We start from the raw sequence: 27,889 nt of genomic DNA, 5'->3' as shown, positions 1-27,889 counted from the left end.
GGGCAAATCTTTTAAGCGGGCCGATCCGCCTCGCCTCACGTCACCTCACGGCCGGGCCGCTCCCCTCATGCCCCGCCCCGCCCCGCGCGCTCCCGGCCTGGCCCCGCCTCCCCCGCCCTCAGCGGCGCAGCCGCGGCCCCGCAGCGCCCCCTGGCGGCCGCCCGCGCCCCGCCGCGCTGTTCCGTGGCCTCGGCACCCCCCTCCCCCCGCGGGCTGTTCCACCTCGCGCCCCCCCGCCCCCCGCCGCAGCGCGCCGGGCCCAAGATGGCCGCCGTGTCAGTTTCGGGCTTCGCTGCCGTCCGGCCTTCACCTCCCGGGACCCGGCGCTCGCGGCCCTCGGTAAGTAACGCCGGCGGAGCCGCGCCGCCTCGGCTGGTTGATGCCGAGGAAGTCGGGGACAGGCGGTTGGCGAGCTCCGTGGCCTGGGGAAGGGGAAGGCCCAGTTGGGCGCTCCAGGCTCGCGGCCTGTTCCGGCCCCGCCGCCGCTCTGCGCCAGGCCCGGCCCCGCCGTCCGCTCCCGCGGCGCTCGCCAGGCCCACGCCTCGGGGAGGTGGCGGCCGCGGCGCGGCACGGCCGAGGCGGGCGAAGCGGACGGGGCTCCGCGAGCTGAGCTCCGATCAGTGTCTGGCGCGGGAGAGCGCGGCTGAGGCGGGCGCGGGCCTGGCCGTAGCCGTGCGAGGAGCCGGCCGGGCCGCGCTGCCCGTGCCCGGGAGGACGGAGAGCTGCGTGGGGCCCGGCCGGCTGCCGCGGCCTGCGCCCCGCTTTTCCCCAGTTCCCCGGTGCGAGGCTCTGTGCTGAGGCAGTGCGCTGCTTGGGGCGCCTGGCGCGGGACTACCCGCGGTAGGGATGGGGACGAGCGGTAGCAGGTGCAGGGGTCGCTTGTCACCCAGAGCCCGGCGAGCCCGTGACCCACCGGCGCTGGGACCGTCCCGGTGTCGCCCCGGCCTGGCCGGACGGTTGCATAACGCACGGAGCTGGGCCGGGGACAGGGCACGGAATCCTTCGGGGCTCGGGATGCAGGGGCTGGGCGGGAGCGCATCGCTGCTCTGCGAGCAGGGCAGGTGCCGAGGACCGCGTTTCGTTGTCCGCAGAATAAAAGAACTCAGTGCATCTTTTCTGCTTTAAGCAGTCGTTCAGAGTGTTTCCAGTGCTGGCCATGTGGAGCTCTGCTGTTGAGTCTGATGTCTGTATGCAAATGTGTTCCGTGTGTTGATAAATTCTTCAGTACTTACTAGAAAGCAGAACACGATAACTGTGTTGTCAACTTCGCTCTTGTGTAAAAGTTCCCTTGTAGAAAATCATTATTTCTTGTGATAAACACTTTACAGATCCTTCTTGGTTAGTGTACTCTTGAAGTAGAACTTCAGCACAACAGTTATCACACCCAGAAAAAGCTATTTTAAAGATAACTGACTGAAGTCTCTAAAGTAGAGCCTCACACCCTTTCACCAGCATCATTAATTAGCAGTGCCATAAGCATTCCTTTTATTCTATGGTCACCTGTTACTTTGTCCTCAGGTGTTTTCTGTGGGCCTCATCAATACTGAAAATTAAGTTGTATTTTTTCTGTGCCCTCTATAAGTAGAGCATTTAATTGCAATCTCCACCTGTGTTTCTTCACTTTTTTCCTTTATGGAACAACTGTCATAGCTTTTCTTCACAGATGGGAAACCCATGATTACACTCCTGAAAGTGCTCTGAAACTTTCTTGCTGTTTGCTCAAGAGTTAGTTATTCCTTTTTTCTGTCAAAATTTCAGGCAGTGTAAAAATTAAGAGAGCTGCTGCTCTTTCAAGGTGTTTGTTGTGGTTTTCTTTTTCCCTCCAAATATTAATTTATGTTGTGCTCAGCAGCGATAGACTAATAGATCAAAATGGAAAGGACATTTTTCTCTAGGTTGCATGGGGTAATTTTAGTGCTAAAGTGTGCTTTTATTAGTGGTGATGATAAAATCTGAAGTATTGCTTCAGTATTTCAGAAATGTAGTGGCTTAAAACTCTGCTATGTGTATGCTACTTTTTTTTATTTTCTTCAAAACTGTTTTTTTTTTAATGTATCTCTTGTTTTCTTCTAGGCCTAACATTAGAGCTCTTTTGGTTGTGAGACCAGAAGCTCAGGTGAGAGAATGCTGAAATCTTCATATATTTCTGTAAAGCTGGTATGGGATTTATTTGAAAGAGTATGGAAGTTTCTAATTGTTTTGTTTTCTTCTTTTCAGTGTGAAAACAAAGAATGTTTGAGAAAGGAGGATTAACTCAGAACAGCAAACGTGTATGCTATGGTTAGGTGGTTCCCATCCTTCGAGGATCTGTTTTCTCATCATTTGAAGCTCCTTCAGCACCAGGATAAGGGATAACGACTCTATGGATATACAGAATCCTTCACCATGGTGAAACTCGCCAACCCCCTGTACACAGAGTGGATTTTGGAGGCAATCAAAAAGGTAAAGAAGCAAAAACAGCGACCTTCAGAGGAGAGGATTTGCAATGCGGTGTCATCTTCGCACGGTTTGGACCGCAAGACTGTTCTGGAGCAGTTGGAGTTGAGTGTTAAAGATGGAACTATTTTAAAAGTCTCCAACAAGGGGCTCAACTCCTACAAGGATCCTGATAATCCTGGCAGGATAGCACTTCCCAAGCCTCGCAACCATGGCAAGTTGGATGGCAAACCAAATGTGGACTGGAATAAACTCATCAAACGGGCAATTGAGGGCTTGGCTGAGTGCGGTGGCTCATCCTTGAAGAACATTGAGCGCTTTCTGAAGGGTCAGAAAGATGTGGCTGCGTTGTTTGGGGGCAGTGCTGCCTCCATTTTTCACCAGCAATTACGATTAGCTGTCAAACGTGCTGTTGGCCATGGCAGGCTCCTTAAGGATGGACCTCTGTACCAGCTCAACACTAAAGCAACCACTAATGCTGACGGGAAGGAGAGCTTTGAGTCTCTTTCCTGTCTCCCTCCAGTGTGTCTCCTTCCCCACGAAAAGGACAAGGTAAGGAAGAGTTTTTGTGCAGTTGTTTTCTTGTGGTCGATGGAATGTGTCAATACAGAGCTGCAGTTTGAAGTTCTGATTTGATCTTGAATCGGGTGTGTTGGAAGTTATTGCTGTGTATTCAGGATCCCATTGTAGCCAGTTTTCTAAACATGAGAGGGAATGGACTGTAATTCGTAGTTTGGATCAGAAAATTGCAGATGGGCTACTGTGGGGAATTTACAATTTACAATACTGTGGGAAATTGCAATTTGCAATATTTACAGAACGGTGGGAAATTGCAATTTACAATATTCACAATACTATGGGAAATTTACAATTTGCAATATTTACAGAACTGTGGGAAATTGCAATTTACAATATTCACAATACTATGGGAAATTTACAATTTACAATGTTTACACAATTGTGGAAAACTTACAATTTACAATATTTACACTATTATGGGAAATTTGCAATATTCACAGTACTGTGGGAAATTTCCAATTTGCAATATTTACACTATTGTGGGAAATTGCAATTTACAATATTTACACTATTGTGGGAAATTTCCAATTTGCAATATTCACAGTACTGTGGGAAATTTCCAATTTGCAATATTTACACTATTGTGGGAAATTTCCAATTTGCAATATTTACACTACTGTGGGAAATTTCCAATTTGCAATATTCACAGTACTGTGGGAAACTGCAATTTACAATATTTACACTATTATTGTAAATTTGCAATTTACGATTTTGGTGGAAACCCTGCTTGGCAGCAACTGAAACATCAGTGAGTTATCCAAAATATTCTCATCCTACAACACACAGCTCCTAGGAGAAGAATTAACAGGATCTCAGCCAAAGCCAGGACAATGTTCAGTAGTTAATATAATATTCCTACAATGCAATAATTACTTGGAGAGACTTGTACAACACAATAATATTTAATATTGTTGAAGAGCAAGGAGCTCTTTTATGCTACACCATCATGAGGAACTTAAGACCTGCAACTTACTACAGCTTAAGGATGGATTCCTTAAAGATAGCTTGCTCTGCTTTTATTTTGTATTGTTACAGAAAAAATCTTTGTAAAAACATTATTATTAAAAAAAAACAGCAATAAAATATCAGCTAACTGAAGGAGAAATGGAAATAATTGTTCTGTGTGTTAGAAGTTCCCAAAGTATCTGAAATTTGATCTCAGGACAGAGCAGGACTGTTTATTCCTCAATTAGAAGGAAAATACAGGTGGTATATTTGGTATCCATTTGTACTGTCCTTGAAACTGCCTTTTATGTCAGTTTAAAGTGACAATAGTCCAGATCTTTGTGTTATCCTGCAGTACAGGTGAGAGTTTAAACCAAAATTCTGGAAGTTCTTCCTAAAAATAATAAAATGAGAGGAACTTCTGTGGCTGAAAAGTAGGAGTGATATTTAAATCAGATTCCCTTTTGGTGTGTGTATTTGTCTATTTGCTAGTTTTGTGTTGCTGTTTATATATTTTGGTGCTTATAAATCAGTTTAACTGTGAATTATTTTACATGCAGGCCTTGCTTCCTCCCAATAGTAGTTCTAAATCCCAACTCACCTGAATCCAAACTTTTTGTATCTTTTTAGAACCTTCCTATGTGAGGGCATCATAATTGTTTAGAAGGCCTTTAAGCATGCAATAACCATTGCTATATTGTGCCTGTTTAAAGTTAGTAATTGTTAATTCCTTGTCTTCAATGAAACAACTGCCCAATTACTGTAAAGGGGTTATTTTGGGGTTGATTTATGTGGGGTGGAGTACATAAATGTAATTTATGTACATTACACATGGAGAGCTCACCCATCTCTCCGAGGGCACTGCTCAGGCTCTCAGCTGGAGGAGGATTAGGATTCTCTGTCCCAGCTGCTTCTGAGCACAGAATTCTGCAGTTCTGTCTGAAAAAACCCTGTTGTTGCTAACAGATGGCCTCCATCTGTACACTGGGTCACTCTGGAAACACAAGGGTTAAAAAATGATTTGGAACTTTATTCACTCCATTAGTGAACAGGTGAAGTAGCTTGGAGTAATTGAGCAAATCTAAGGAAATCCTAAATATTATTGCCATGGACAATAGATGTTATAATGAAACTTTAGAGGCAAAACTTGTCACTTGGGAAGGCATCAGATGTTAATTATCTGTTTCAATGGGTGCTACTGTGGAGAAAGTATTTTTAACAGGATTCTCTCCATTTTGTGCTCAAGGTGGTAAAGTTTAAAAACCTGAGTAGGATTTGGTGTCAGGGTTGAGCTTGTGTGGGTGTCCTGGGTAAACCACAAGTAGCAGCCTTGGATCAGGTAGAAATCTTTAATGTGCATGAAACCCTCACTGACAGTTCCTTTTGTGTCCTCTGATGTCACATTCATGGGGCCCTGCATTCTGTTAAATCCTTATTTACATTTTCTAACTGAAGTATTTTCCGTTCTTTCAGGGATGCTGCTAATCTTGAAGTAAAGCAGTGTAAAGTATTTAAAGATAGAATAATGAGGTTTCACCAAAAATCTCATCCCCAAAGTAACTTTTTATTATTTCTTCTTATTATATATAACTTATTGTTATTTCTAGAAATCAATAAGTTTTTTGAAATTTGAAATTCCTTATTTTTTGTGACCATCTGAGAATTGTAAATGCAAGGTTTTTTGCACAGTGAGAGGAATTAAGATTTCAGCTTGCTCTTGATTCCAGTGGTGTGTTTTTCTCTTGCACCTGTGGAAATCTGTGACTTCTTAGAAATCTCTTTTCATCTAAAATAGAGTAATATCATAATCTGTGACTCCCAAGACAGCATCCTACATTTTCTCAAAACTTGTGAAGCTGTAGGTGAGAGCTCACAGGATGTAACTTTGGGGGAAGAAAACCTCAATAATTTGAACTCCTGAATCAATGTAAGCAAAGGGAGTTTCTTTATGGTGCAGAGAAGGAAATCTGAGAAATCTGAGCCTCTCCTCCCTCCCTGCCCTGAGTTTGCAGTCAGGAAGTCCTGGCATGTGATTCTGATTGTCACTAACAAATCTTGAGTGGTTTTAATCCTCTGTTAGAGAACTTGTTCGTTCTGGGAAGGTTATTTAACAATTGGCTGTCTAAGCATTTCCAATTGACGTTCTATAAGGTTTTTACCATGTGCATATCTGATAGAGAGATAATTTCATTAGTTTGAAGTCAGCCCCAGATACCATTCGCCTGATTTTTTGCATTGATTTCCAGATATCAATAATCACTGCAGAAAATTCAGCCAGTGTATAATTAATATTATATATTCATATCCAAGCTATTGGCATTTGCACTTGACTCTACTCTTGTAGCAGCATTTCAGATTTTCTCAGAGTTGTATTAATCCTTCTTCAAACTGCAGCATTTATTTTAAATGTTCTTTAATTTTTCTATTTAAATTACTCTTACATTTGTTTTAATTAGTTTCATGTTTTAGGCCTTCATTCTGCCATATAAATACACTTCTTCCTTGCAAGTGAATTGGACACAATATCCATTTACACATAAATGTTTGTGTTATGATAATAGCTTTTCTTGGGTGTATTAAAATACATTTAGCATTGTTTTCTTGAGTAAAAACAGTATTTTAAGGGGTTGCTTTATTGTTTTCCTTCACTATACAGTCTCTATTAAGAGTTGTGATTTGGTAACTTCTATAGAGGAAGGGTTAATTACCAACCCATTGCTGCTACAAATTGATATTATTTAATAGTATTTAAATTCTGCAATTTTCTCTATATACAGCAAAAAAGCCTGCACAATTTGTAAAATCACTTTGCCAATATGAAATTCATTGGTTCAGATTTTATGGAACTGAAGCATTTTCCTCTCCAGCACTGATCCAGAGGGATGGAATCCAGGCTTTGTGATGCTGTGCTCACTGAAACACATTTCCTCATGTTTAAAATCATTTTTTCCCTGTGGTGTAAGTTGTACTTTCCCTCTTTTCTGGTTCATCTGCTCTTGCCAGGAGCTCCAGCTTTTGAGGAAAACCTTTGCAAACAGAATGGGCTGTTTGAAATGAGGAGTAATGATTTGTCACTTGCTTAAAAACAGACCCACAAAAAGCATTATCTGGTGTGAATTCTCAGAAACCATCTACCATTGCTCACATTCAGGGATCTTAAAGAGCAAAGCCAAAAACAAAAGTTGGTGTGAGTGTTTGTGTTTCTTTTATGCTGATTTAAATTTTATTCCAACCACAATGACTACCAGAATTATATATGTGAAGATGGGACAGAGATAATCCTGGTGATTAGATGGCCTTAAAATATCTGTGAAATAAAGTGATTTAACATTACTGGCAAGGTGATTTAACAGTTTAACATTGGCTGAATTTTCTGCAGTGATTATTGATATCTGGAATCAATGCAAAAAAATTATGTGAATGGTATCTGGGGCTGACATTCAAACTAAAGAAATGATCTCACTATCAGATATGCACGTGGTAAAAACTGCACAGAATGTCAACTGGAAATTGTTGAATAACCTTCCCTGGTACTTCTGGCAATTGTGACATTGTGGCTGCAGATTTGATTGTGAGTTCTGAGGCTTTTCCCAAATTAAGACTACAAAGATTGGGTTCACCAAAAATGAGATTGTGAAATTACTACACACTCATTTTTCCTTAAGCACTTCTCCTTTAGGATATCACACAGAGAATCTGAGGATCTTGAGGCACATTTGGTTTCTGGAAGCCCTTTGTACAGTAACAGCCTGTGCAGGGAGGCTGGCAGGCTGGGAGACACCGTCAGTCCAATTTGTTCTGGCTCCCTCCCTCCCTGGATCTGGTGACATCACACAGGGAGATGTGCTTGCAAGCAAAACAGCAGAAGGAGTTGAATGTGTGCCAAAAATGTGCAGTATGAAACTGAGCTGCCTGTTTGCAGTCTTGTTTTCACTGATCTTTCATTGTGTGCTTGCATTTTTCCCTTGCCAGGATGTTCTTTGCTGAACAAACACGGCAGCAGAGAAATCTCTCCATACTTACACAGAAGCTTTGGGAGAGTGGCCTGATCTCCACGTTCAAAATTGTTCTAATTTAATTAATTGCTCTAAAACATTCTGAATTTTAGTAGAGCCTTCCCCCAAACTGTAGATGTTTGGGGTTTTTTTTTAATTGTGGTAAAGTGTTTGCTTGCAGCTTGCCAGGGTGGTAAATACAGGAAACATTGAAGGTGTAAAGGATGGTGTTTGATCAGGTTCTTCCAAACCTAGACAGTGTTACATGTGGGCATCCAAACTTGAAAAACTGTGGGGATGAACACAGTATGCACAAATACTGGCTAAAAAAAGAACTACTATCTTAGGTTATTGGCTGTCTATAAAACTCTTTTTGATGAAATAAATTGCTCATGCACTTCCTGGAGAGAATACATGAAATAATTTTATTTTTCCCCTGAAAAATTGCATGAGTGTTAGAGCTTTCCTTTCCAAAGGTAGAAGTTAAAAGTAATTCTGAAATCTTGGTTGCAAGAAATGGAAGCACTGATTGACCCATACACAAGGGTTTTTCCCCCAGTAAATCTGATACTGGCTGGTAGCAGCTGTGAAGGATGATCTTTGATCTGGTTCTTCCAAACCTAGAGATTGTTACATGTGGGCATCCAAATTTCAAGAACTGGGGATGAACAGAGTATGCACCAATACTGGCTAAAAAAAGAACTACTATCTTAGGGTATTGACTGTCTATAAAACTCTGATGAAATCAATTGCTTCTGGAGAAGATATATGAAATAATTTTATTTTTCCCCTGAAAAATCGCATGAGTGTTCGAGCTTTCCTTTCCAAAGGTAGAAGGTGAAAGTAATTCTGAAATCTTGATTCCAAAGAGATGGAAGCACTGATTGACCCATACACAAGGGTTTGACTCATATATAAGGGTTTTTCCCCCAGTAAACCTGATACTGGCTGGAGGCACCTGAGTGCAGTCATGAACAGCAAAAGAACAATTTTCTGCAGGAAGATTTTATTTTAGTTTTTCATAACAGTGTTAACAGTTGCCCAGTTTTTGTACTTTGGAGTACTAACCTCTATTCAGCTAGTGCTGTATTGTATATGAAAACCAGATAAAATCTTTGAGACATGATGTGTATTACATCATATTTATGTGATTTATAAACATCTGTGCCATTTTGTGTGTTTCATTTTGCTCCCTTGAGTTACCCAGTGCCCTTCCTGTCTGTTTTCCTCCCAGCCGGTTGCTGAACCAATCCCAATTTGCAGTTTCTGCCTTGGTACAAAAGAGCAAAATCGGGAGAAGAAACCTGAGGAGCTCATCTCTTGTGCTGACTGTGGCAACAGTGGTAGGTGACCATTCACAGGCCTGCTGGTTTTACCCCTTCCTTGAGACAGAAAAATGCACAGAGGGAGTGTGCATCTAGTAAGAATTTTGCTATTTAAGATAAAAAATCTAGTGTGGTCACTCCTGCCATGTGAGGAATATGTTTCTATGGCATGCAATACAGGTATAGTTCAGCTGAATCTTAGGATTCCAAAGAGGAGACAGCTGAGTTAACCTAGCACAAATAACTCATTTGGCTCCTGGAAGTTTTTAATATAGCAATGAAAACTGGTTTCACCATATTTCTCAATTCAGTTATGAAGAATTATCTTTGGGTTCTTTTTGTGTGTGAGCCTCCTGTTTGCTATCTAGGTTTGTGTTATAAGTAGGTAAGAATAGAAGCACTTAAATAGAAGCACTTAAAAATAGGAGTATCTGGATAGCCAGAATTCTGCTAATTGATTAAGCAGTCTCTACATGAGCTATCTATAGTGAATTTAGCAGTAATATTTTCTCTTTTTTCTCCAGGTCATCCGTCCTGTTTGAAGTTCTCTCCAGAGCTGACCGTGCGAGTGAAAGCCTTGCGGTGGCAATGCATCGAGTGCAAGACCTGCAGTTCCTGTAGAGACCAAGGAAAAAATGCTGTGAGTACAGTGAAATATGGATTCAGTCAAGTGGATACCAGCTTTTGTAGCTGTTATGTTAAACTACACAATAAAATTATATTAGAAGCAAATATCTGCAACTTTCATTTTACTCTTTCTGAGACCTGTGAAATGCCTTGAATTGTAGTTGAAAACTCTGTGCCTGTTCTCTGAAATAGTGGCAGATTAATGGAGGGCTTGATGCTGATGCACATATTGAGAGAGATTATGTCTTCAACAGGATAACATGCTATTTTGTGACTCCTGTGACCGTGGCTTTCACATGGAATGCTGTGATCCTCCTCTTACCAGGATGCCAAAAGGTGAGGACTTTGTGGTGAAAATCATAATTTAAGATGGAAGAGATGAGTAGGCAGGCAGTGCTTCCACTTATTTGGTCCTCTTCACTACGTTTAGCTTATTTTTGTGTGGAATTACCTTTCAGGTATTAGAACTTCACATCCAGATTTTTTCACTATCTCCTGTTTTCTCTACATTGCTCTCTGTGAAGGATTTTAAAAATAATTCTTGAAGTTTGAAGGAAAAGAAGTGATCCCTACAGGTTAAGATGATCAGCTTGAATACCCTTGTACAAAAGAAAGAGATGGCTCCTGTGTTTTTGAGGAGATATCCATTTGGACAGTAGAATATTCTGGAGAAATGAACTTCTCTTTCCAGTCAGATTATCCATGGAAGATTCTTCCTTGGCAGTTAGAAGAAAACTTCTGTATATAAGATAGTTGGGAGAAGTATAGTCATAAGCAGAAAATGGGATAATTAACCATTTAATTATGGTTTTCTGATGATGTGCTGCCAATTAAGTAGGCTTCCTTTGTGTTTGGAACTCTTTGGGGTCTTGGAAATGTAAACAGGGCTTGAGTTTAGATTGTTGAAGGAAATCCATAATTTTTCTCACACATAGAAGTGATAATCAGTGCCTTTGGTAAAGTTCCTCCCCTTAATCTCAGAAGGTCTCTGGGTTGTGTTTCTCCCTTTTGTGCTCTATAGATCACTTTTGCATTCAGTGATGGAGACTTTTGTCTTACAGGTATGTGGATATGTCAGATATGTCGACCACGGAAGAAAGGAAGGAAGCTTTTACAGAAGAAGGCAGCACAGATCAAGAGGCGCTATGCTAACCCAATAGGACGTCCCAAAAACAGGTTAAAGAATCAAAACACAACGTAAGTGTCTGCAGGGAAGAGTAAGATGTGAAACTCTGTAGGATGGGGGTATTTCTAAAGTCTCCATTCTACTTTGTGAGAAGTTTTCTTTCACAATTAAGAGCTGTTCATGACACATTTTCTGAGAAGGGCTGTGAAAGACTAGAATTAACCTTAGTGCTTCTTTTGGCCAAGATTTTTTACTCTTTGTAGTAATTTACTATTTCTTTTTGAACTATTCCTTATAATCATGGACAAATTTTGCTGTTCATGTAATCTCTTTTGCCGGATGGCTTCCATTTCAATAGAGTTTTAAAGTTTTAGAGTTTTAAGTTACAGCTGGTTGGAGAGCAATGCTGTTTTCAGCTAAGGTGACCCTCAGTGGTGTAGGTTCTTAGACAATAGGCAAATCATTTGTGTTTTAACTTTCTGTGGAGTTTTTACAACAATTTCCTATCAGTACAAAAACTATGGCAAATGACAAGTGTAAATGTTTAATGATTGCATAAATTGAAGCGTGCTGTGCAATTTATTTAATCAGGTTGGTTAAGATATTTTAAAATCTTATGTTGTGTTAATTTTGGTGAAAATCTATTGTTTATGCTCAAATTAATTTGACATAATGTTCAGTGTAGAGAAAAATAGTACGGCACCTTCTCCTAAGATGTTTAAATCCTGGTACACAGACTCTTAATGGCTCACATATTATTAAATTGTTCAGCTCACGTTCTGTGAGGTTGATAAATAAATAGAGAAGATGGTTGGCCACCTTTCCGTATATTTTGACTTTATTTTTCCCCTTTTTATCCTTTAGATCAAAAGGTCCTTTCAGCAAAGTTCGCGCCGGTCCCGGTCGGGGTCGGAAGCGTAAAATGGCTCTGTCCAACCAGTCAGCATCGGCAGAAGGAGCATTCCTGGAGCAGACAGATGTCCTGGACTTCTGCAGAGATGGCAGCAACACCTTGAAGTTTAACAAGAAAACCAAAGGGCTTATAGATGGCCTTACTAAATTCTTCACTCCTTCCCCCGATGGACGAAAAGCTCGAGGAGAAGTGGTTGATTATTCTCAGCAGTACAGGATCAGGAAAAAGGGTACCAGGAAATCCAGCACTTCAGAGTGGCCCACAGGTAAAGATTTTTCACCCTGCCAATGTAAGTATCCTGTATTCCAAGCAAAAGTTCCAAGGCTAGGGTGTTGAACTGAGGCTGGAAAGTTTGAGCTGAAAGTTAACACTGGATTGCATTTACCTTTGGTGCATTGAGGTAAAATATGAGCTGGAAAAAGGAAGTGATCTTAGAGATCTTACCCTCTTTATGTGTGATGGCAAGGTTACAAAATTATTCCAGTGAGGTAGCATCCCATTGGTGAGGAGGCATTTGCAGAGAGCCTTGAAAATGAGTAAATAATGTCACATTTGAAAGAAATAACATAGGCAGTGGTTCATAAAAATTAACAGCAGCAAGATAGAAGTGTGAAATGGAAAATAGATAACTAAAACCAGTCTGACAGACCTGGGAGTTTCCAATCTATGGATGTGTGCAAATGTTCCTTAATTTTCTCAGCCACAGAGGAGCCTGTTTTTTCAGCAAGAAAATGTCAAGCTGCACACTGTCCTTTCCCTTTGGAATGCAGTTCGGCTTTCCTTGGTTTTTTGCTTTTCTAGCTTAAGATATTACCTATGCCTGGACCTTTATTTAATTTCTGTATTCAGATATTTACAGTTTTGTTGGATGGTCCTGAATTGTTCCTAAGCAGGCATTGGGAAATATTCCACAATAAAATACTATATTTAAGCTTTAGAATAGTTACCTGCATTAACCTGGCTGGTGCTGGAAGAACAGCAGTGTGACTTAATGCTTTGGGAGTGAGGTGAAGTGTCTAGAGGGTTTTGTTGGGTTTTTTGTTTAGGTTTGTTTGTTTTTGTTTTGGTTTTAAATAGTTGTGATCCTTGTTTGTGAAAAACAGGCTTAGTGGCAAACCATTTATGCCTTCATGTACTATGAATATCTCAGTGGTGACATTTGGACCAGCTTAAATGTAGGACAGTACTACTTCCATGGTCCCAGTCTAGAACCTTCTTCCTTTGTGGTCCCAAATCTGAACAGAAAATCCCATCAAAAACCCTGGCCCAGTGTTTGAATGCAACCAGGAGCTGTTTGTCACTGCACTAAAAGCAAATACTTTTTAGTCAATGTGTGTGAAGACAATTTTCTCTTTCATTTGCAGACAATCAGGATGGCTGGGATGGAAAACAAGAAACTGAGGAGCGTTTTTTTGGAGGCCAGGATGTCTTGAATGAAAAGGACATGGAGTTGTTTCGGGATATTCAGGAACAAGCACTGCAGGTAAAATGAAATTTTCACTGCTCTTCACGTTTGTTGCTGACCTCCTGCATGAAGTGTTCTCATTTGTTAGTGACTGCAGTCCAGGTGTTTTATATTGCAATATTATAATACTTGGATTTTTGTCATTCTCTGAGTGACTTTTGAGATAAAAATCTTCATGAGTTGAGAAAACATTTGTTTTCTTTGAAAGAGGAGCATTTAGCATCCTTATTTTTAGTTGCTATGAAATATACAGTTACTCTCAAAGGACAGGGGAAATAAAGGTTGTAAATAAATAAGTAGTCTAAAATACTGTATTTTCTATTTTTTTTTTCTAATAAATGTGAGGTTTTTCTTGAATTCTTCAGCATTTGTGATGATAAGGAGATGTTGCATCCTGAGTGTTGGTTTGTAGCTGCTCCATTCACAGTAATCCATCTTGTCTCAGAGCTGGGAAAACACCAATGTGTGATTTTAAATACTTTCATATTCTAGATTTTAACCTCAGGAGCAGTTTATATTTCTCTTCTTTACTATTTAAATAACAAGTAAGAAAATTACAAGAAGACTCAAAAAAGATTCTATTAAACTTCACTTTCAACTAATTTGTATTTAAAACTATGACATGTAACATTGTGAATGGTAATGGAGATACATGGTATGATAATGTTTATTAATTCTTTCTTTTTGTGAATCAAATGGTTGCTTGAAGTGTGATTTAGTGGTTTTTAGTGTCAGAGAGCAACATCTGCATCTTCCTAATTACCAGTGAGTTTTAACCAGGATGGACTGTCTAGATAAAAATGTTTTCATTTATTTAATCTTAAAAATCTTTCACTTGGAAATTCATGAAAAAAAAACAAGGGTTTTTTTCCCCTTGCATAGAAAGTAGGGGTGACTGGGCCTCCTGATCCACAAGTGCGCTGCCCTTCTGTTATAGAATTTGGCAAATACGAAATCCAGACCTGGTACTCCTCCCCATATCCCCAGGAATACTCAAGGTAAGATTCTTCTTTGTTCTTCTTCGGTCTTTATGGCAAAGTTTTACTCCAGGCCTAGAAATCTGGTGGTTCCTGCATTTTGGTGTCTGAAATATTTCTCTGCTGTGCTGCACATGTAATTGCTTTGTTGTTATCTTGCTTAAAAACTTTGCAAATTGTTTAAACGGCAATCTCTGAACTTTATTCAGAATGAGGAATGACTTGTAAAGGCTATATAGCTAGAGGAAGAAAATTAAGTGAAACTTTATTTTGCTGTGTGGTCTGCTATGAGAAATTATTCTATCTGTACAGACATTCCTGCTGAATGGAATAAAATATAAATGGAATTAAAGCACAAGAATTTTGGGATACTTGAATTCCACTTGTTCGTGTCAGTGTAGTATGTAAATAGTTTAATTTATTTAATCTAAAAGTCTGTCACTTGGAAATTCATGAAAAGCAAATGGGTGGGTGGTGATGTGACCCTCACTCAAGGGTGTTTACAGACAGCTGGGATGTGTCTGTGACAATGAGAAGAAGAAGGAGATAAATTCCTATTTAGAACAATTTATCTCATCCATCCTCACATCATTAGTGCAGAACTGGGAGGGGTTACTGGTTTTGTTCCTAGGATTTTAATGCCTTTCTTCTGGCATAACTTAATAATGTAAATATAATTATGCAGGGCATTAAAGGCATTATTAAATATGTATTTGTGACAGAATAAGTGTCATGACTTTTATGGTAATGTGGTTTTGCCCTCATTAGCACACACACAAGGTGAGTGTATATTGGGTTTGTTTTCATCAAGCTCTGTGTCAGCAGGAGTGAGGAAATTTATACAAAAATCTCTGTTTCAGTCTCTGTTTTTTCTTTATTTTTGCTTACAGGCTACCGAAGTTGTACCTTTGTGAATTCTGTCTAAAATACATGAAAAGCAGAACTATTCTCCAACAGCATATGAAGAAATGTGGGTGGTTTCATCCTCCAGCCAATGAAATTTACAGAAAAAATAATATATCAGTCTTTGAGGTAAGCTAGAAAATGAAGCTGGGTCCTCAACACCTGATCATTGATGAATTTTTCATAGTGCTGAACATCTTCATTCTTGAAACATTGGAACTCCTGAGTGTTCAGGAGTGAGGAACAACAAGCAAGCAGCCACTAGGAACTGACCTTGTGTATAGATTGTTCATCACAGAATTAGACTCACTTTGTAAAAATCTGGGGGTTTTATTTTACAAAAATTCGCTTTAATCTATTGAGTGTAACAGTGACTTGGTCACAGCCTCTGTTCTGTGGAAGTTTTAATTCCTTTGAGATGCCACCTGTGACAGAGCAGTCTTCTCTCATGTTAGGACATTTCAGATGTCCAGGGACACTTGAGTGAGGCCTGTCCTTCAATAACAGCAGATTTTCCTCCTGTCTCTAAGGTTGATGGCAATGTCAGCACTATCTACTGCCAGAATTTGTGCTTGTTAGCTAAACTCTTCCTGGATCACAAGACTCTCTATTATGATGTGGAGCCATTTCTTTTCTATGTGCTGACACAGAATGATGTTAAGGGCTGTCACCTTGTTGGCTACTTTTCCAAGGTAAGTATTTGGGTACAAATTGTTTGGTATGATGACTTTGGATTCTTTAATTGTAATTTAGCCTCTTGCATTTTATATAATAAATTATGGAATACTGGTACAGACATCTGTTGCTACCAGGTTTTATTTATTTCAGAGACCACCAGTTAGTAAACCCAAATTTCCTGTAATATGGAATAGCAAATACTTGCTAAGGAACTTGTACTGCAGCTTAGTGGCTGAAAAAAACTTTTCAAATTACTTCCTGCTCTTGGTGGAGATTCTGTGGTATTGTTTGTGGGATAGAACTGCTTGGTAATTCTGTTTATCTCACCTTTTGTTCTATACATACATTGTTTCCCAAACAAGTTTGGCAAGTTTGCAATGATTTGAAGCCTTTTATTTATTTTTTTCCTGAGGGAACAGGGCCAAGATTTCAGATATAACTGTACTTAAGGTTTTTAATCTTAATTATTTCAATTATTTTAAAAGAGTTTTATTTGAAGCTTTTTATTTAGTATTCAGAACAGCAGATATGAGACTTGATTTTGGTGTGTTATACTTGTAACATTGAAAGGATCACTGGAGTATTTCAGTCTTCTGCAATGAGCTTAGCTACCTTCAGATTTATTCTTAGAATTTACCTTTTCTGCAGCCCGTGTTCTTTACTGTATACTAGCTAAGCAAAAGATTATGTCAAATTTTCATTCTTTCTGCTTTTATCTGAAATGATGGCAGAGCTTTATTATTGTCTCTTCAAAGCCTTTCCTTGGCTTTATCATTCCTAAGAAACTTTGACTGTGACTTCCTGTCTCACTTTTTGATACAGAACTACTTAGGCACTCTTACAGAGGAACTTAAACTATTTCTTACTGATCTGTTATTTAAATGATGATGCTTTTTGTTCCAACAGGAAAAACACTGCCAACAGAAGTACAATGTTTCCTGTATCATGATTCTTCCACAATACCAGCGTAAGGGCTATGGCAGGTTCCTAATTGACTTCAGTAAGGAACTTTTTCTTTACTTTTTTCAGTCTGTCTTTTCATATTTTAAAGGACTTAACAGTAGAAGCAGATATTTTTCAAGATAAAGCACATCTCAGGACAAAGGCTTCTAAAGCTCACAAAATGATCTGAACTTCACCATTTGCTCTTTTTGTTGGAACTTCAGCTCCTAAGACAAATTGATCATTTTCCCCTTAATTCCAGTGTTGTCTGTGTAAGCAGCTGAAGGTAGAAACTAAAGGCATGTGGTGGCAGTATAGTGATTTTTATAGCAGGAGCTTTTCTTGTGAATGTAGTTCCTTGTACAGAAATCCAGCTGTAAGACTGCATGGTCTGTGGAAATCTTCAGCAGCTTGATTAGGTGAATAAATGTCTTAAGCAAAACTGTCTTACACTTTAATTGAATTTTGAGAGCAGTAAAACCAGACATACTTAAGCTCTGAATAATAATTCTGAGATTTGTGTGTGTGCCTCTGTAATTTCATGGGAAGCTTCCCCTGTAACTGTACGTTGTTTATTGTTTATTAATACAGACCTCCCTGTGGACATACAAATTTTGGAGTTCAGAGGAGAACTCAATTGTTAGAATTACATCAGAATGATGTCTTTTGTAGCTAAGTTTTTGTTCTCCTGAAAATACTTGTGAAGGAAAAGAACTCAAGGATGTATCCTGAGAAATGAACAAATGCAGGTTATGGTAGAACAGCAGTGAGAAGGCACTTTTCATTTGTCATCTCTCTGGGTAGAATATAAACCTTGGCCTTCATTGAACCTGTGCAATGTATCACAGTCTTAAATTAATGAAATCTCTCCAAATAGAGCTTGGTACTCTCCAGCATGGTCCTGAAGTTTGACAGTCGAGAATTTTCAAGAAAATTATCAATCATATTAGTTTTAAGAGTGTGTTTTACCTCTGTCATTTCCAAAATTGCTCTTGGAAATTACAATTGTGCTTCAGGCTCGGTGTAATTCCTGAGTAGACACCTGCTGCCATCTCGTGGCATTACCTATAGTCAGAGTTCAGAAATGTTTTACTCCATCACTGAATAACAGGAGTTTAAACAACAAATAAAAAATTGACCCAACAACTCGAAATATTCTTCAGATATTAATAATAAAATTAATTCAAATAAAAGAGTGAATCTTTTATTTCTGTGTGGCATGTCGTTTATACTTTATGCTTTTGGAGGCAGAGCTGACAAAATTTCAAATGTGGAGATGTCATCTACATCTTGTAGGAAACACTAAGGTATTTTATGAGGAATTTGCAGAAGTAAGGGTGGGAACAGAAGCTAATATTTTGAATTTTTTCTCTTCTGTGTGTTTTAGGCTATTTGCTGTCCAAGCGTGAGGGTCAGGCAGGATCCCCAGAGAAGCCCCTGTCAGACCTGGGGCGCCTGTCATACATGGCTTATTGGAAAAGTGTCATCCTGGAGTGCCTTTATCATCAGCGTGACAAGCAATTGAGCATCAAGAAGTTGAGTAAGCTGACTGGAATCTGCCCTCAAGACATCACTTCCACCCTGCATCACCTACGAATGCTGGACTTCCGTAGTGATCAGTGAGTACAGGAGTCCCATTGTAACCCCAAATACTCCAGGTGTATTTCATTGAGATTTATTGGTGTTTGAGGACAAGTCACATCTAATAAACTTGATTTTACTAAATATTTCAGTGTCCAAATATTATGGTACTCATGTGCAATGCAAGAATCATTCAGATGTCCAGCTGAGCAGAACTGCAGATGGGGAATTTTGAGTGATTTGCTGCAGTGAGAGAGAGCAAGTTGGTTTCTTGGTCATGTTTTCTTGTATCCCTCAGCCAAATCGGTCTAATACACTCACAAATAGAGCAAAGAACAGCAAATTCCCTTTTTTAGATGCAGATCTGCTCCTCAATTTCAGACAGTTGGTTTCCTCCTTTTCCTTATGTCTCAAAAATGCCACAAACTGTGTGGATTGACATGGAATGCTTGAGGAGTGGGACAGACCCCTGGGAGAGATGAAGAGTGTTGGTATAGAGCAGAGCTAGCCTGCTTGCACAGCTGACAAGGCAGGTGAAATACTGGGAATTAGTCTTGTTCCAGACCATAGCAGATTGGTGAGTGGGGTTGTATTCTGTTGTGTTGAAACTTATTTGGAAAACTTGAGAATAATTTTATATTCTCATCTCCCAGTATACCTTTAACCTGTGATATTTCTCTCAGACCCTTAAAATGCACTATGGTAGTGGGACTGCAACTTTTCTTGAGCAGTTCTTTTATTTCTCTTCAGTAGCTTTCACCTTATATTTCTCATTCCCTAAACCATATACCCCTTGTCCATAATAATAATAATACTCTGCAGCTGAATGTTAGCTATGGAAGGATAATGGTTTCACTATTAACAAGAAGTGGAAGGAATTTTATCGTTCCCTCAGTTGTGAGATACTTTCTCTGGTAGTTAAAAATAGTTTTAACATTCTCTTAGTTGTGAAATACTTTCTCTGGTAGGTAGATGGTACTGGTACTCCAAATTTTACCATTTTAATGAGTTTCCGTTCTCTCTGAAGTTACTTGCAGTGATTCAGAGAAATATATTTTCTGTAATATATCTGTTTCACATGGTAACATGCCCAGTGTGTCAGCTGTTATTGATCAGAGTGTTGTTGTTCTGTTCAGATTTGTGATCATTCGTCGTGAGAAGCTCATCCAGGAGCACATGGCAAAGCTCAGGACCAACGTGCGCCCCATCGATGTGGATGCAGAGTGTCTGCGCTGGACCCCCGTCATCGTCTCCAACTCAGTGGTCTCTGAAGATGAAGAAGAGGAAACAGAGGATGGGGAAAATGAAGAGCAGCAAAAGCAGAAAGAAAAGGAACCAGAGACCAGTGTAAGAGTGAATCTCTTATTTCTGTGTGGCATGGGGTTTATACTTAATGCTTTTGGAGGCAGAGCTGACAGAATTTCAAATATGAAGCTTGTGCGTTTGTCATAATCATAAAAAGCAATGCAGTCATGGTCAGTTTATGTATCTTTATGGTTTCAGATTAGAAAATAAAACTGAAGAAAGCACCAGGGCATAGTCTAGAGAGCAATCCTTGAAGGGGTTGCACTCTTGCATCAGGTGGTGAGCACTGAGTAGAATACTAAGAGGCAAATTATCTGCTGTTACTGTATTTACATTAAACTAATGGTGCATTTTAATGGAAAAGTAGCTTCGATTTTTTTTCTCACTTTTTTCTTGAAAATGGCATAAATATTTTGTTTGAGTGTAGCAAGGTGAAGTCAGCATTCTGACACAGCACTGAAGTGGCTTGTTGGGAAGCTAAGTGAGGTAAATTATGACCTCTGAGGAAAGGAGTAGCAATTAGCCTTACATGAATCTCTTAAAGGTCAAATCTTTTTTTAATCCTGGATTTCTAAAAGTCACTTTTGTTAAACTTTTCTGGCTTTTTTCTGAAACACTTTTATGCAATCAAATTCAGGATAGACATTTATGCTGAAATCAGAAGTGTGAAATCTATTTGGTTTTATTTCAATCAGATGGTAAAATCTGTGTCATGGGAGAAGAAAGAGCAAGAGCCTTACTCACCACCAGAGAGTGAAAAAAAGCCAGACATCGTTGCTCCAGCCAATTCTACACGACCAAACAAGCACATTTTTTCCCTGGATAGTCTTCCTGCAAACAGTCAGCCATCACGAAGAGGTCGATGGAACCGCAAGAGCAAAAAAGCTCACGAGCCCTTTTGTGAGAAGGAGCCAGCATTGCCCATGGAGGAAAAAACAGCAGCTCCCAGTGGAAGGTGCAGTGAGTGTGAGGAAAAGTCAACAGCCTCACGAGGCCGGTGCAGTGACTGTGAGGAGAAGTCCGTGGCCTTGCAAGGAAGGTGTGGGGAATGTGAGGAGAAATCTCCAGCCTCCAGAGGCCGCTACGCTGAGGAGGATGAAAAATCTGCAGCTTCCCAGGGACAGTATGGCAAAGGTGAAAAATCTGCGGTTCCCCATCGGCAGCACAGTGAAACTGTGGAGAGGTGGAGGGGCCAATTGAAAAAGAACCCAGAGCCACTGAAATGTAGATTCCCAGAGGACTGCGACAGATTGCCCCGGCGCTACAGCGACGGCGACAGGGGACTCCTGAGGTGTTTCAGTGAGAGCAGTGAGGAGGAAGATGATGAGCCTGTGAGTCCTCGATCGAGCTCTCCACCTGTTCTCACCAAGCCAACATTGAAACGAAAGGTTTGTGCCTTATTTCTTGTTCTTTTAGGCTGTTATCCAGTCAGTTTTGTCTGTCTGGTTCAGTGCACAAGGTTTGTATTGAGTGTACATGGAGCACACAATGTTCAGTGTTCCAGGGTATTTCCTGCTGACTCTTTCTACTCTTGGTTTTTGGTGAATCAGAGGTAGGAGTTTGAGGAGTTTTTGAGTCCAGCCTCGATCTTCTTATTTTGATTTTTTTTCTAACTTAGTTATTGAAGTTTTTCTCAGTCATGCAGAATAGAAACAGATATAGTCCTACTTACAAAAGAAGCCTGCAAAATGCAAATGCTCTTTAAACAACTGAAATCAGAATGTAAAGTCTTTGAAATTATTTACCATGGAAATGTGAATTCTATCAGTGTGTCTAAACAAATGCTTTCTTCACTAAAATGTTCTCTGCTCTCTTTTGCACCTTATTTTAAGCTGTTCACATCTGGTTTGTACTGTGTTTAAAGTTCCAGCTGTTACAGATGGGCTCTTAGCTTCAGCTGTTTAAATTCTAACTAGTGGCAGGTGCTAGACAATATTTCTAGTAAATTCTGGATTGTAGAAGGGAGCTCACTGCTGTTCATGTTTTGTATTTATCTGGTGTTTCATTTCCACTGCACGTGGTAAAATATCTTCTCTTTTCCCACCTTGCACTTCCAGAAACCGATTCTCCATCGCAAGAGGCGGGTCCGCAAGCGCAAGCACCACAACAGCAGCGTCGTCACCGAAACAATCTCAGAAACCACAGAAGTGCTGGATGAGCCATTTGAGGACTCGGACTCTGAACGACCAATGCCTCAATTAGAGCCTACGTTTGAGATTGAGGAGGAGGAAGAGGAGGAGGAGGAGGATGAAGAAGAGGAGAGTGAACTTTCATCCAGTGGATACTTTCAGCACTTAGCCCAGCCAGACACACTCAGGCACAGACCCTCCTCTAAGAGGAAGTCCAGAGATGAAGAGGAGTCTGATGACAATAATGGTATGTGTGGTGGTGCACTGGTGAAAGTTTGATAGATTGTGTTGGATGATAACAGCTCATGACAAAAAACAGCTGCTTTCTTTGGCTTGTAACTTCCAGCTGAAATGTAGGTTGGGCATAAATTAGCAGTCAAACTAACCTCAAACATTCCCTAGTTTTATGAAAACATTTAACTTTCTTATTGGCAATGACCTTATCCCAGGCTATCCTTTTGATTCAGCTTTCCTAATGGAAATATTATCTGTGATTGTGGAAAAACTGTGCAGCAGAGTCACTTACAGAAATAAAACGGAAATGACTTGGCAAGCCCCCGATTTTCCATAACAAAGGGAAATATTAAATTGCCTCTTCTGACATCCTCTTCTTCATCACATTGCATGTTCACCCTCTCAGCTTCTCATATCTCTCTAAAGTTCTCTGAACCTTTAGTTCCTCAAATAAAATATGGTTGTGACTGCTTGCTTAGAATCCACTAACAATTCAGAAGTCACATCTATCATTCTAATAAATTTCTAGGTTGATATTGAAGTTGATAAACATGTTGGGAATGCTTCCATGAATGCTTAGGTCAAACAAAAAATGTTTGAACAGTTTCTTTCAATTTGTATTTTCAGGTAACCCACCCTTGAAACCGTTATCAATGCTGAGGAATAGTGAAGCAAAAGATTCTTCACTTGAGCCAGATACTTCCACACCTGTGAAAAAGAAGAAGGGATGGCCAAAAGGGAAAAGCCGAAAACCAGTCCACTGGAAGAAAAGGCCTGGTAGAAAACCGGGATTTAAAATGAACCGGGAAGAGGTGCCACTGTCAGCTCAGGATGAAATAGTTGATGAAGTGGCAGCCAATTCAAAACCAGGGCGTAAAGCCAAAATTTCAGATAAGGAAGAATGTGTGGAGCAGAAGGACCTGCCTCTGACTGAGGAAAGGAAAGAGGAAGATGTGAATATGGAAGCAGAAGAGGTAGGAGAGGGAGAAGAGGAAGACATAGCCAGCAGTGAAGTAAGAGCAGTTTCTCCTGTGGACAGCAACAGCAGTCCAGTGCCAGAGGTCAAAGAACCTGAGATAGAAGAGGAAGTAGAGGAGAAGCCACGGATTTTAGAAGAGCAGAGGCAATCAGAGGAAGAGCAGCAAGAATTAGATGAACCTGAACATGACCATGAGGAAGAAGAGGAAGTTGCAGTAGTGACAAATCAAAACGAAGATCACGACGCTGATGATGAAGATGATGGTCATCCAGAGTCTTTGAAGAAAAAAGAATTGGAGGAACAGCCTGTTAAAGAAGGGGTGAAGGAGGAGCCTCAGGTGCAAGAATGTTTTTTAGAAACAAGCATCCCAAGCAGTAGAGAAGATGCAAAAGAAAAAGATGAAGCAGAGGCAGATTCTGAGGAAGAGCAGGCTTCCAACGAGACATCAGTGGGCTCAGAGCACGTCCCTGGGTCTGAAGATGATCACGAAGAAGAGCAAAGTAATAAAGAGGGGTTAATTGAATTAAAGGAAGAGGAGGAGATTCCTCATAGTGAACTAGATCTTGAAACTGTTCAAGCAGTCCAGTCCTTGACACAGGAGGAGAGCAATGAGCACGATGTAGCTTACCAGGACTGTGAAGAAACTCTTGCAGCTTGTCAGACTTTGCAGAGCTATACCCAGACTGAGGAGGATCCTCAGATATCGATGGTTGAAGATTGCCAGGCCTCAGAACACAACAGTCCAATATCCTCCGTTCAGTCCCACCCCAGCCAGTCCGTGCGTTCTGTCAGCAGCCCAAACGTGCCTGCTCTGGAGAGCAGCTACACCCAGATCAGCCCTGAGCAAGGGTCCCTGTCCGCACCCTCTATGCAGAACATGGAGACCAGCCCCATGATGGATGTGCCTTCAGTATCGGACCACTCCCAGCAGGTGGTGGATAGTGGCTTCAGTGACCTTGGCAGCATTGAGAGCACTACAGAGAATTATGAAAACCCCAGCAGCTATGACTCCACGATGGGAGGCAGCATTTGTGGAAATAACTCTTCCCAGAGCAGCTGTTCCTACGGAGGACTGTCTTCTTCCAGCAGCCTCACTCAGAACAGTTGTGTTGTCACTCAGCAAATGGCAAACATTGGCAGCAGTTGCAGCATGATGCAGCAAAACAGTGTCCAGCCTGCAGCTAACTGTAATATCAAGTCACCTCAGAGCTGTGTAGTAGAAAGGCCCCCGAGTAACCAGCAACCAACAACACAGCCACAGCAGCAGCAGCCTCAGTCCCAGCAGCCACAGCCCCCACCTCCGCCCCAGCAGCAACCTCCATTATCTCAGTGTAGCATGAACAACAGCTTCACCCCAGCACCTATGATCATGGAAATACCCGAGTCAGGCAGCACTGGTAACATAAGCATCTACGAGAGGATTCCAGGGGATTTTGGTGCCGGGAGCTATTCACAACCATCAGCCACGTTCAGTTTAGCCAAGTTGCAGCAGCTGACAAACACCATAATGGACCCTCATGCCATGCCTTATAGCCATTCTCCTGCTGTGACTTCCTATGCAACCAGCGTTTCTCTCTCCAACACAGGGCTGGCTCAGCTGGCTCCTTCTCACCCCCTGGCCGGCACCCCACAAGCACAAGCCACCATGACGCCCCCACCCAACCTGGCCTCCACCACCATGAACCTCACCTCCCCTCTGCTGCAGTGCAACATGTCGGCCACCAACATCGGCATCCCGCACACGCAGAGGCTGCAGGGGCAGATGCCCGTCAAGGGGCACATCTCCATCCGCTCCAAATCCGCGCCCCTGCCCTCTGCCAGCGCCCACCAGCAGCAGCTGTACGGCCGCAGCCCCCCGGCCGTGGCCATGCAGGCCGGGCCCCGGACCTTGGCCGTGCAGCGCGGCATGAACATGGGCGTCAACCTGATGCCCACGGCGCCCTACAACGTCAACTCCATGAACATGAACCTGAACGCCATGAACAGCTACAGGATGACGCAGCCCATGATGAACAGCAGCTACCACAGCAATCCTGCCTACATGAACCAGACAGCACAGTATCCTATGCAGATGCAGATGGGAATGATGGGGAGCCAGGCCTATACCCAGCAGCCTATGCAGCCAAACCCTCACGGGAACATGATGTACACTGGTCCCTCCCATCACAGCTACATGAACGCTGCTGGGGTGCCCAAGCAGTCTCTTAATGGACCATACATGAGAAGATGAGCAAGATCGACTTGCATCCTAAAAACTGAAATAAATATAAATAAAGGAACCTTTTATACTGACGAACCAGAGAAAATGGACCTTTTTCCAGTTAAAATATTGCTGTAGATTTAGAGGGATTTTCTTTGGTTTATTTTATTTTTTAGGAAGCCTGGTCTTTATTTTTTTGATTTTTTTTTTGTTTGTTTGTTTGTTTTTTCTTTTCTTCACAATCGTCAAACATTTTACAGCTAAAATCACTTACAGATGTTTTTTAGAGGGGAAACATGCACAAAAATCTTCTCATAATTTAAAAAGAGCCTTACTTTGCTGACAAAGTGGACAGACTATGTGTAACGTGAAATCATCTTCCTAAATTTTTTTTTCCAGTATTTGTCCTTTTCCCTCCCCTGTGCCCCTCTGTATGCAGTTTCTAGTGCTGCAGCCATGTAAAATGTTTGACATCTCAAAGAATAACAACCCTTCCCTCTAAACCCCACCTAACATTTCCTACTTCTAGCAGGAGGCACTTATTGGGAGATTTGGAAGGGGACACAGAGGATAAAGGAAAATCTTTTATTTCTGCAAGTCAGGAAAAAGCTTTAATTTTCCTTGACTCCCTCACCCTCAGTAAAATTTGGAGTTAAGTGTAAACAATAAACCATTCACATTGGTGTTTTTTGTAGATGAGTTAATTGAAATTGTATGTTTTTATGCTGAAAATATAATGTAACTTTAAAATGATCCCGTTCACCACCCGGACGTGCACGTGAACACACGCATGTGCATGCATGCACACATGTTCTGTCACTGAACTGCCGGAAGCATCTCGAGAGAGAAGCTTGTTCTGCGTCCCTTGCGCAGTGGTGAGGAGGACAGGGTGGGCAATGATGGTCTGTCAGGACAAGGAAATGCTTGCAGGCTCTGCTGGCGAGCAGCCACAGCTCTGAGGCCCCAGACACGCTTGGAAACGCTGAGGGTTTTTTGGTTCTGAGCCTTTTGGGTCAGGCTGAGCTCAGAAACAGCCGTTCCCAGGTAAATCTCTTGGCCTGGGGAGGGCAGGAAGGAGAAGCGTGCGTTTGGTGGCTGTGGTGAGGATCAGCCTGTGCTGTCCTTGTCCCTCGGCGTTCCTGGGCTGGGCTGGGACGTTGCTCAAGGTGCCGCTTTCTGGGGGTCAGCGATGTTTTCTCCTGATTCTCTTGCTGTGTTTGATACCCATTGTGTAGAAATAGAGCCACACATTTGATCCAGTGTGGGGAAAAGAAGGGAATCAGCCTCTTTTTTCAGCAGTGAAACCGTCCCAACACCGTAGCAGGGTCTAGGCGGCAGGATTTTGCTGTTTGTTGCTGCAAAATCCACTTTACATTAATTTTGGCTACACTGCTGGCATGTCACCCAATACAAAAAGGGACAACCCTTTAATGTAAAGTTCTTTTTTTTTATTGTATGTGAAGTAGAAATGCAGACACATTAATAAGACTAATTCCTTTTGTTTTTTTTTTTAAACCAAAAGAATCTAAAAAAAAGTTGGGGTTTCTTCAGATGCACTAAAATGGACTTTTCCTCCAGTAACTGCTAACCACGAAAGGCAGAATTCAAAGGACTTCCACTTTTTATGATTTCTGTTTAGTTCTGAGCATGTACAAGGCTGTGTAGGACCCCATTTCTCTGTATATACTATTCCAGTTCCAAATAACCCGTGTAGAAAGCGCACTGTGCTGCCCTCTCTCCTTAGATCTTCAGCTGTGTCGCTGCTTCCTGGGGGTGGGTGGGTCTGAGACAGGAGGAGAAGCTGTTGAAACGAGGGCCATGAATTTAGTTTGTTTGCCTTTCTGTTTGGTTTGGTTTTGTATGGGTTTTTTTATCAATTGGGCAGCTCCCTTTTCCACAAACCTTTGTGACTGTAGAACTATTGTAGAGAAAAAAAGAAAAAAAAAAAAGTTCTTTTCTATATATAAAAAGAAATTATCCAACGCAGTAATATTGGTACCTACCATTTTTTCACTTCTGTTTAAAAAAAAAAATGTATTTTTAGCAAGATAACTTGGGTAATCTTCTAAAAGAAATTAAAAAAAAACTCACTGTTAGTGACTTCGATGCCTTTTAAAAATAAGAGCTTTTTCATTTCATTCCATCTTTAAAATTTTTTATCTTTGTTGTAGAATATTAAAAACTATTTTAAGAAAGATAAAATTCTCTTTAAAGAGATCTCTAGAGTGTGTGAATAGGAGCTCCAGATGCCTCTAAAAGCCGCATGTACAAATGAAGCTGAGTCTATTCCTGTCTGTTTATATTTGCTTTTCCTGTTTTGTAACCTCTTTGTACTTTGTTCATGGTGACTTGTAAGCTAAGGGGAAGGGGGTGCCTAGATGCCTTTGTAATTCTCCATGTCATACGCTCCTGGCTGGATGGTCTCCCTTCCTCTCCTTGTATGTAATATCACTTTTTTTTCCCCTTTCTAGCAAGTACTTTCAAAAGAACTCTGTACATTTTAACATAAAAAAAATAAATTATGTTGAGCCATTTTGGATGTCAGTTGTG

The 27,889-nt window shown here is 41.1% G+C and overlaps 1 protein-coding gene across 1 annotated transcript; it reads left to right on the top strand.

The window, feature by feature from the left end:
• The first annotated feature begins 202 nt into the window (after positions 1-202).
• Positions 203-27,878, top strand: KAT6A (lysine acetyltransferase 6A). Its single transcript, XM_074559350.1, has 18 exons — positions 203-339; positions 2,074-2,116; positions 2,218-2,988; positions 9,190-9,298; positions 9,805-9,920; positions 10,162-10,243; positions 10,969-11,104; positions 11,898-12,211; positions 13,311-13,429; positions 14,294-14,409; positions 15,279-15,420; positions 15,822-15,983; positions 16,876-16,969; positions 18,299-18,530; positions 19,629-19,839; positions 20,493-21,185; positions 21,855-22,173; positions 22,788-27,878. Exons 3-18 carry the CDS (start codon positions 2,386-2,388, stop codon positions 25,367-25,369), a joined length of 6,030 nt encoding a protein of 2,009 aa, XP_074415451.1. The 5' UTR covers positions 203-339; positions 2,074-2,116; positions 2,218-2,385; the 3' UTR covers positions 25,370-27,878.
• The last annotated feature ends 11 nt before the right edge of the window (positions 27,879-27,889 follow it).

Source organism: Zonotrichia albicollis, chromosome 26 (assembly GCF_047830755.1).
Source record: "Zonotrichia albicollis isolate bZonAlb1 chromosome 26, bZonAlb1.hap1, whole genome shotgun sequence".
Classification (NCBI taxonomy): Eukaryota; Metazoa; Chordata; class Aves; order Passeriformes; family Passerellidae; genus Zonotrichia; species Zonotrichia albicollis.
The sequence above is the reverse complement of the archived record's forward strand: the minus strand, read 5'-3'. Positions and strand labels throughout refer to the sequence as shown.